General features: G+C 37.8%; 1 protein-coding gene across 2 annotated transcripts in view; it reads right to left on the bottom strand.

Moving 5' to 3' along the window:
• Positions 1-412: 412 nt before the first annotated feature.
• The window catches only part of LOC117334148 (ADAMTS-like protein 4), a 202340-nt gene continuing 191214 nt past the window's right edge, over positions 413-11538 (bottom strand). For both annotated transcript variants that reach the window (XM_033893616.1, XM_033893617.1), the window contains 4 exons: positions 9169-9339; positions 3505-3690; positions 2571-2724; positions 413-2134 (listed from right to left, as the gene is read on the bottom strand). In XM_033893616.1, coding sequence (XP_033749507.1) covers positions 1986-2134; positions 2571-2724; positions 3505-3690; positions 9169-9339 — 660 coding nt within the window. In that variant the 3' untranslated portion in view covers positions 413-1985. The remainder of the gene's footprint in view (positions 2135-2570; positions 2725-3504; positions 3691-9168; positions 9340-11538) is intronic.

Raw genomic sequence — 11538 nt, 5'->3', positions numbered from 1 at the left:
TGTTGTTTTCCGATCGGTCCCAAAATGCAATATGCACAACTAGGCACCAAGGGGAACCTTCATATGAAATTTGAGAAAGATCCCATCAGTACTTTCTCAGAAATAGCGATAACAAGAATTGTTTACGGACGGAGGGACGGACGGACGGACGGACGGAGGGAGGGACGGACGGACGACGGACCACGGACGCAGGGCGATTTGAATAGCCCACCATCTGATGATGGTGGGCTAAAAAGTATTTTTGGGAAAAATAGTTTTCATAACCTTTCATGATGGCCTACCTTCTTCTCCTCAATAAACAATGTAAATGAAGAGGATTTTATACTGGTTAAGTTAATCAGACAGGAAGCACCCAAATGATTTTTGGAGTATTTCTTTAATGGTGCAGACTTAATGCCATGTAAGCTATTAAGACAAGACAAGTCATCTGCTATATTCCTTATCATTAAAATGTTGTTTTGTTTTTGTGTGTGTGACATATTTGATTCAAATCTATAACTATATCAGCTGCAATTAATATGCCTTTATATCTTCAATGGCAAGGTATTGAGGGTAGTCAAGTTTTTTCAGTAAGAGTAAAAACATTTTAGCTGCGAGTACAACGGCTGTACGAGAGTATGATGTAGGCTATTGGTATGACGGAGATAGATCTTTATGAGGTATAACAGGAATAATATATAATTGTTACTTAATATATCAAAATTAACTTTCACACAGAACATACGGACACAAGTCATTTTTTTTATGCAATTATTTCAAAGTAACATTCATCATTCACAATTCTCATTAACATCGACTTTCAATTTGGTGTTGCCTTTCATCTTTGACCTCACTTCTTCACATTTGATTTGTTCTTGCAATTTGCTATCCTTCATGTTTGAACTTTTTTTGCCTTTGACCTTTGACCTCTACCATTCACATTGGACTTGTTCTTGATGTTACCTTTGACCTATAACCTCTATCCTTCACATTGGACTTATCATTGCCATTTGTTGCCTTTGACCTTTGACCTCTATCTTTCTCCATTAATCTTGCCTCTCCCCTTTGACCTCTGTTCTTCATAACTGACCATCCATTCTCATTTATTTTTGCCTTTCACCTTTGACCTCTGTCCTTCACCTTCAATCCAATTCATTTAGATATGATTTTCTCTAGGTGGCATGTCGTATATTTGTCTTCAAAAAGTAAAAAAAAAAAAAGCAGTACGCTATGGATTTCTCCATCACAACATTCATGACTATGGACAGACTATAACATGCTTACAACACAGACAAGTAAACCTAACGTAGACCAAATCTGATATGCTGTTCTCGTGTGCACACATTTTAACATAATTCCTAATTTTGGATTTGGACCATGTAGGATTGGCCAGGTTGTCCTCCATACAATGTACACGTGAACACCTAGGATATCTTTCTCAACCTATGTTAATGTGTAATTGTAGTGACATACAATCTTCTGTTTTCTCTCTGTCCTACAGACTAGTGTGAATGTCTTATAGATATAACAAATACAAAATGTATATCACTTTGACTCTCTTTCTCTCTGTCTCTCTCTCAACATGATTATATGTAATATTAGTCCTAACTTTACAGACTTGCACCTATAGCTCTCAATGGCCTGCCCTGTCCTCACCCAATAGCTGACACAGCAGAGAGGAGTGCCCCTCAGGGAAGGTCCATCTGAACATCTTATTATAACACTAATCCCCTTCTCTTTAATGCAATATTTGGATTGAGTACCTAAGCTCTCCCTCCCCTCCTCCCCCCCATCCCCATAAATCTGGATGTGAAGGTCCAACCACTCCCAAACCCCTTTCCACACCACCCCCATAATTTTTGATGTGACTATACCCACCAACCTTTCCTCCCCCTCCACACCATCCCCATATATTTGGTTGTGACCTCCAAGCCACTCCCTTCCCCATGCACCCTGTCTGTCAATGGTTGTAATGTAACAATATGTCTGTAACGTCTCAGAAAGTACTAAGAGCCGTGATTCGTTTGGTGTCGGCCTTTCTTGTTGCGGTACATGGTACAGGTGTTGCAGCACTTTTCGCTGTAGAAAGGATAGGTGCAGAGTCTGGCCTGGGCTACAAGGTTACATATCTTGATCTTGTCTTTACAAGATGGATCTGTGGAACAAAAACAATGAATGAATGTCGTAAATCTTTGATACAAACAAAACACTTCAGTATAAAATTGTATTATTCTCTATTTTCATAGTGTCCATTCTTCTGAAGCCTAATTAAATAAAGCTTATAATAACTAAAGTAAGGGAGATAACTCATTCGCTGACAATCAAATTTACCAAAAAATCCTTTATGAAACTTTTTGATAGCTTAATCTATATCATGTTTAGACTTCCATATTTGTTAACAAATACCCAGAATTTTCATGTTATTTGACATTGCAACAAGTTAAGCAAAATATGTACATGTATATCACCGACCACCATTTTATTATGAGGTATTGGTACTATAATGACCTAACATAATGTACTGTTTAATACATAATATGAACTAAGTAATAGAGGATAAATAAACCATTATACATTTGTACTGATGTTACCTTCGTCTAACTGTGGTAGTTCACACGACTGTTTGTTACAGGCAGAGCGTCGTGATGGTCGTGACGTGACAGGACAGGCAGAGTTTGGATGGAGTTTTGGATCTAAGCATTTTATTTCTCTTGTTCTTGTTCCAGTGTCACAGCTCTTAGAACACTAAAATCAACAAGTGTATCATACAATGACAGTCGTTGTGTCTAAGATATGATCAGATATCATATGTTAAATTAATCATTATCCCAATCCTGTGATCTGAATATTATCAGAATGTTTCAACAAGATCACTAATCAAGTCAATTAAGTCTGGAGTATCACTGGAGACATGGAAAGTAGATCAGAGATGCCGTGTACATTAATTAGATCTTAGAGCCACTGATGTTGATCCCTGCATGCTCATTATAATTTACCTTCCAGAGAGAAATGATGATATTATCAGAATGTATCCTAATTGTATTTTACCCTATGTAACTTCTTGTTGTTTTTATATAGTATGATTAGTATCTCTAATAAATATAAATACAATGCATGCTTTATCACTTTCAAAATGAATTTATTGCTTTAGAATTGCATGGGTAAAAATGTTGATATTTATGTCATGCACAAATCTCCCTTATTTTAGGCAAAACTCCCTTAAAAAATCATCCATCTCCTTATTGGTCTCCTGAAAGTATAGCATGTATGTATGGACCTTAATCCATTTCTATAAGAGAAATATCATAATGGGCAGGAATTCACTGAATTTTTATCAATGTTATTTATTGGAATAAAATTGAAAAACCCTTCATTAATTCATCAAAGCATTGAAAGGAGTAATATGAAACTAGGATGATAGTTTGTTGATTAACAATGTTTTCCCTGTCAGTGAAGGTCACTTATTGGATCAAACTGACAGCCATTTTCCTTAGCAGCATAACATTTATATAAATTGATACATACCTGAGACCACTTAGTGACGAACCATTCTGATGGACACTCTGGTAGTGGTCCACACGATTCCTCTGTCACTGGTTTGTCTGATAGATCACAATTCACAGGCTTCACAGACGCAAACAAACGCTCTCCCACCTTCTTAATACAGACAACATCTCTACGGCGAACTCCATCTCCACAAGTGGCTGAACACTGTAAAAAAAGATGTACCATATTATGAAATCTTTTCAAAACGTTTCTGTTTCATAAAAGTGATCTGCTTACCTGAAATACTAAAGATACATGAATTTGACCTCAAGTGGTGATATTATATCACATGTCCAGTATATTCTAGGGCGTCCTTTTATGTGCCGATACAGATTTTAATGATGGAACTAATTACATTGTACTGTTAGTTGGCAGATAGAAGGGTACAGGTCTTCATGTAGTATCCAAAGATACCTATGTGGTGGGACAGCTAAATACCTTCTTATTTCTGATTGGAGGACTCAGGGCAGGTGACCAAATACCTTCTCATGTCTGATTGGAGGATTCAGGGCAGGTGACCAAATACCTTCTCATGTCTGATTGGAGGATTCAGGGTAGGGGACCAAATACCTTCTCATGTCTGATTGGAGGACTCAGGGCAGGTGACCAAATACCTTCTCATGTCTGATTGGAGGACTCAGGGCAGGTGACCAAATACCTTCTCATGTCTGATTGGAGGACTCGGGGCAGGTGACCAAATACCTTCTCATGTCTGATTGGAGGACTCGGGGCAGGTGACCAAATACCTTCTCATGTCTGATTGGAGGACTCAGGGTAGGAGACTAAATACCTTCACATGTCTGACTGGAGGATTCAGGGTAGGTGACCAAATACCTTCTCATATTTCTAAAGGACAATATACTAATCTATAAGGATAATTCTATATACTAATCTATAAGAATAATTCTATATACTAATCTATAAGGATAATTCTATATACTAATCTATAAGGATAATTCTATATACCACTAATCTATAAGAAACATAAGGTCTAGAAACTCTTCATCCACTGGTCCATAAAATATGTTTTAAAGCAAATTTGGCTGAAAAATGATCAACTGTTCATGAGGAGCAGTCTTGTAAATCATTAAATGCCACATTTTGGACAACCTTATGGGCTAAATAATCTATCTTTACATTCTTTTAATTATGTATATATACATCACTGTAGGGGGCACGTTGGGATTTCATCCATTTCTGGTACGGAGTGCCATCCATAATCTGGTACGAAGTGCCATCTATAATCTGGTACAAAGTGCCATCCATAATCTGGTACAAAGTGCCATCTTTAATCTGGTACAAAGTGCCACATCCATAATCTGGTACGAAGTGCCATCTATAAAATGGTATGCAGTGCCATCCATAATCTGGTACGCAGTGCCATTCATAATCTGGTACGAAGTGCCATCTATAATCTGGTACGAAGTGCCATTCATAATCTGGTACGAAGTGTCATCCATAATCTGGTACGAAGTGCCATCCATAATCTGGTACAAAGTGCCATTCATAATCTGGTACGAAGTGCCATCTATAATCTGGTGCAAAATGCCATCCATAATCTGGTACGAAGTGCCATCTATAATCTGGTACAAAGTGCCATCTATAATCTGGTACGAGGTGCCATCTATAATCTGGTACGAAGTGCCATCTATAATCTGGTACGAGGTGCCATCTATAATCTGGTACGCAGTGCCATCCATAATCTGGTACAAAGTGCCATCTATAATCTGGTACAAAGTGCCACATCCATAATCTGGTACAAAGTGCCATCCATAATCAGGTACAAAGTGCCATCCATAATCAGGTACAAAGTGCCACATCCATAATCTGGTACGAAGTGCCATCTATTATCTGGTACGCAGTGCCATCCATAATCAGGTACAAAGTGCCATTCATAATCTGGTACAAAGTGCCATCTATAATCTGGTACGAAGTGCCATCTATAATCTGGTACGAAGTGCCATCCATAATCAGGTACAAAGTGCCATTCATAATCTGGTATAAAGTGCCATCCATAATCTGGTACGAAGTGCCATCTATAATCTGGTATGAAGTGCCATCTATAATCTGGTACGAAGTGCCATCTATAATCTGGTACGAAGTGCCATCCATAATCTGGTACAAAGTGCCATCTATAATCTGGTACGAAGTGCCATCCATAATCTGGTACAAAGTGCCATCTATAATCTGGTACGAAGTGCCATCCATAATCTGGTACGAAGTGCCATCTATAATCTGGTACGAAGTGCCATCCATAATCTGGTACGAAGTGCCATCCATAATCTGGTACGAAGTGCCATCCATAATCTGGTACGAAGTGCCATCTATAATCTGGTACAAAGTGCCATCCATAATCTGGTACAAAGTGCCATCCATAATCTGGTACGAAGTGCCATCCATAATCTGGTACAAAGTGCCATCCATAATCTGGTACGAAGTGCCGCATCCATAATCTGGTACTAAGTGCCATCTATAATCTGGTACGAAGTGCCATCTATAATCTGGTACCAAGTGCCATCCATAATCTGGTACAGAGTGCCATCTATAATCTGGTACAAAGTGCCATCCATAATCTGGCACAAAGTGCCATCTTTGATCTGGTACGAAGTGCCATCTATAATCTGGTACGAAGTGCCATCCATAATCTGGTACGAAGTGCCATCCATAATCTGGTACGAAGTGCCATCCATAATCTGGCACAAAGTTCCATCTTTGATCTGGTACGAAGTACCATCCATAATCTGGTACGAAGTTCCATCCATAATCTGGTACAAAGTGCCATCCATAATCTGGCACAAAGTGCCATCCATAATCTGGTACGAAGTGCCATCCATAATCTGGTACGAAGTGCCATCCATAATCTGGTACAAAGTGCCATCCATAATCTGGTACGAAGTGCCATCCATAATCTGGCACAAAGTTCCATCTTTGATCTGGTACGAAGTACCATCCATAATCTGGTATGATGTGCCATCCATAATCTGGTACGATGTGCCATCTATAATCTGGTACGAAGCGCCATCTATAATCTGGTACGAAGTGCCATCTATAATCTGGTACAAAGTGCCATCTATAATCTGGTACGAAGTGCCATCTATTATCTGGTACGAAGTGCCATCCATAATCTGGTACGAAGTGCCATCCATAATCTGGCACAAAGTTCCATCTTTGATCTGGTACAAAGTGCCATCCATAATCTGGTACGAAGTGCCATCCATAATCTGGCACAAAGTTCCATCTTTGATCTGGTACGAAGTGCCATCTATAATCTGGTACGAAGTGCCATCCATAATCTGGTACGAAGTGCCATCCATAATCTGGCACAAAGTTCCATCTTTGATCTGGTACAAAGTGCCATCCATAATCTGGTACGAAGTGCCATCCATAATCTGGTACGAAGTGCCATCTTTAATCTGGTACGAAGTGCCATCCATAATCTGGTACAAAGTTCCATCTTTGATCTGGTACGAAGTACCATCCATAATCTGGTACGAAGTGCCATCCATAATCTGGTACAAAGTGCCATCCATAATCTGGTACGAAGTGCCGCATCCATAATCTGGTACTAAGTGCCATCTATAATCTGGTACGAAGTGCCATCTATAATCTGGTACGAAGTGCCATCCATAATCTGGTACAAAGTGCCATCTATAATCTGGTACAAAGTGCCATCCATAATCTGGTACAAAGTGCCATCTATAATATGGTACAAAGTGCCATCCATAATCTGGTACGAAGTGCCATTCATAATCTGGTACGAAGTGCCATCTATAATCAGGTACGAAGTGCCATCCATAATCTGGTACAAAGTGCCATCCATAATCTGGTACGAAGTGCCATCCATAATCTGGTACGAAGTGCCATCCATAATCTGGTACAAAGTGCCATCTATAATCTGGTACAAAGTGCCATCCATAATCTGGTACAAAGTGCCATTCATAATCTGGTACAAAGTGCCATCTATAATCTGGTTCAAAGTGCCATCTATAATCTAGTACGAAGTGCCATCTATAATCTGGTACAAAGTGCCATCTATAATCTAGTACGAAGTGCCATCTATAATCTGGTACAAAGTGCCATCCATAATCTGGTACGAAGTGCCATCTATAATCTGGTACAAAGTGCCATCTATAATCTGGTACAAAGTGCCATCTATAATCTAGTACGAAGTGCCATCTATAATCTGGTACAAAGTGCCATCTATAATCTGGTACGAAGTGCCATCTATAATCTGGTACAAAGTGCCATCCATAATCTGGTACGAAGTGCCATCTATAATCTGGTACAAAGTGCCATCTATAATCTGGTACAAAGTGCCATCTATAATCTGGTACGAAGTGCCATCTATAATCTGGTACAAAGTGCCATCCATAATCTGGTACAAAGTGCCATCTATAAGCTATCTTGGTCCTTTCCTTTGAACCACTCCCATCAGCTTAGTATTTTAAAGATGTGATTTTTGTCTTGTTAACCTTTTAAGTGATTAAGATGTCAATATTTGACTTTATTTGAGTTGTGAAATTTCAAAGAGTGTTAAATAACGATGTAAAATATTGTATAAGGTGTTTTTGAATTAAAATCAGTGCATTTTTTTTCTTGATGAAAGGTTTTCATTTAAAAGTGATATATATACATATATTGATTTATCTTTGTGACTTTTGAATGAATGGTAGTAAAAAAAATCTGATGCCATGTAATATTATGAACTCACTGCATGGGTCTATACACAGCCTTAATGGGCCACTGGTGAAGATCTTACACCATCTGACCTCCTAGCACTCAACTATTTACATTACCAATATCTTTTGAAATGTGCATGATCGAGAAAAAATAATAATATAACAGACATATCTAGTACGTGTGGTTGAACAAGCAGAAGTATATTTCAATTAATTTCATTTCAATGTTTGATTTGAATTTACTGGGCTGACACTTTCATTTTAACACACACGCCAGACATTTCTATTTGCTAAGGAAATTGGAGTCCCGACTTAATCTAGAACGCCATCGACAGTCATATCAAGGATAATCGTAATGGATTAGAGGCGAAGTTTACAACAACACACATTTTATACTAGGCATTTAGACATATTTTCAAGAGGTCTCAAGTCTAATTCCCTGGTCGACACTATTGGTCAGGATTAGATGGTCTATCTGACCGACTGACCACTACAGACAAAAACAAATACTATAGCCCCTTAAGGGTACCTAAAAGGATATCAAATTGTCCTACAGGAAGATATTAGGCTCTACACATCCACTATACCACCAGTAAAATGTTTCGCGGTATCTTTTATAAAATCGTATTTACATCAATATCGTTTCTCATCTACCAATGACTGGATACTAGGAATCTCCTGTAATATTTCTTTTTGTAGAAGAACGAAACCATATCATCAACACTAATATGGATGCATCAAAAATGTTATTTTGTCGCCAAGAAACTCCTGATGGTTCAATCTGAAGAGGTTCAGTGTAATGCACTGCCAGGTGATGAGGTTGAAGCCATACCGCGGGTGGTTTGTTTCTCAGGAGGTTATATAAAGATTATGGATTGTATCATATGCCATCATTAAATTTGTCCAATGGACAAGACAATTTATTCATATTGCTCTGGATAACATTCAATGGACCTCTACTCACCTCTGACCAGGGTCCCTCAAACCAACTTCCTCCACAAGGTTTTTTGTTTTTGCACTTCTTCTTCTCACGTGGACGGCTACCCCCACATTTTTTTTCGTCCAACGGTGTACCGTCCTCGGCAGAGCAGTACACAGTACGATAGAAGTAGCCCTTGCCACAATCTGATGAGCACTGAAAGTACAGAATAGGAACCGGTTATACAGTGATTATAGTATCTCCTTTATACAGATCAAGTCACAACATTAAAGTACTACAAGATGAATACCCTCTACTCCACTCCAACCTAGAACTAAATCTTTAATGATAACAGCAAGCACATAGCCACTTTAAGTACTGGTTTTGTGCATGAAATTTCAAATCATCTTTTAGAGAATATCAGGTATTATTTGAATCTATCTTCAGTTAAGTATTGTACAACCAGATTCCAGTATCTTATTATTATAAAATATACAGATCCTCTGTACGGAACTGGAATAAACATTGGTTAAAACAGTATCACTGCCCTAAACATAGTCAACTCTGCTCTGACTTTTGAGAATTAAAAAAAAATTCAGGCAAGATCCTTTCAGTGTTGCTCAAGAAACATTGTTAATAAGAATTGTTTACAGATGAATCACAAATTTATAGGGTGATGTGACCAACTAATCAAAATGCTGGGCTAAAAATCAGTCATGTTTGGCCTGATAAGACTTGACACCTGAAACTAGGGTCACATTACATATAGTTTTATAGGAGAATAAAACCAATTTAAATATTTACAAATCTGCACAAAACTAGTCATGTAACATACCAAAATGTTTGTCTTGACAAGTAGTTTCACAAAATCATCTATAATTTGAAGATATAGATGCGAACAGTTTCACTGTATTTGCTATATAGATGGCCCTTTATGCCCCTTGGTTTGTTTGTTTGTTGTTCATGAACTTCATAATGTACAGTGTCCTTGTACTAGATATAACTAACAGAAAAGTCAATTGCAACCTTGACATTGAAAATGAAAGCCTAACAGACAACATCCTGAAAGTACTTTGTGTACTTAGAACAGGAAGACAATTGTTATTGGTTATTACCAGCAAGGAAGTGTCTCAATCTGTCCACAAGTGCTTATATTGAGTTGCAGTAATTATAAACTATGTAGACTGTGAGAGGTCTTTATTGTCGCTCACTCCCACGGAGGAAGCACAGCCATTGTATTGCCATGCACCCACACAGCTTCCGTTCTTTATTGGAACCGTATACCGATTTATAAACAAAATTCTGCTGTATATTGAAGTGTTTTAATGAATAATTTGCACCCAAACGTTGTGTGAATACAATAAGTATTTATGTACAATATTGTATATATATAGAAGTAGAAAATGTTGTATTTCTTCATTTTTTGCTATAGAAACATGACCTTGAGTGTTTTGGCATTCTACATAGCATTTGTCATACAGAGTTATATAATTACGGGATATTACAATAGCTTCTACCTTAGAGTTGGCTGGCCCTATTATCTACGAGGAGGAAAAGAATTCAGTCAAGTCTCATCAATTCTAACTGAATTTTTAAATTCCTGAAGCAGACTGTGCACTTGTTGTTTTCCTATTTCAGCAGCAGTCAGCAATATCTGTGAGATCTGTATACATCCCCATCTTTACCCAAAGGTCTGATACTATTTTCGTCCATCATTATAAGAGACATACACAAAGAATCAATATGTTATCAAAGGACTACATTGTATTGATAACACAGCTTTGATCACCTATACAGTTGTCTTCATAGACAACAGGCCTATTGGGCCTGTATCATTCAACTGGGCTCAGTTCTTCATAGGTTAATCACAGTTTAGCAACAATTTTAAAACCCTGATAAAGTCATTTCCAGTAAAGCTTACTTGACAAAATTATATATAAAACCATAGCACTCTTCAATCTCATCCTATCTATTTTAAGGAAGACACTCACACAGGTTTTGAGGTTAAGAAGAAATGAGATCTTCACTAACCAAGTAATTAAGCTATTCACCTTTTGAACAGCTGGGCCCTGCATGGTAGTCAATTGTTATCATTGAAGTGAGTCTAAATCAAGCTTTTGCTTATACACTCCTAGACAAAAGATAATTTCTCTAAAACTGATATGTCCTCATTGGAAGACACTACATTAGCTTCAGTCTTCAGGAACTTTCAAAGTATGAACTTGTGTATGGTTATTTCTTTCTGCAAACTTTAATCATTCATAACCCTACACCCTTTAAAATGACACTTAAACACACAACACATTCTTTACACTGACATCATAACCTACACCCTTTACAATGAAACTTAAACACACAACACATTCTTTACACTGACATCATAACCTACACCCTTTACAATGAAACTAAAACACA

The sequence above is a fragment of the Pecten maximus genome, chromosome 9 (assembly GCF_902652985.1).
Source record: "Pecten maximus chromosome 9, xPecMax1.1, whole genome shotgun sequence".
Classification (NCBI taxonomy): Eukaryota; Metazoa; Mollusca; class Bivalvia; order Pectinida; family Pectinidae; genus Pecten; species Pecten maximus.
This window is presented reverse-complemented; position numbering and strand designations above follow the sequence as displayed.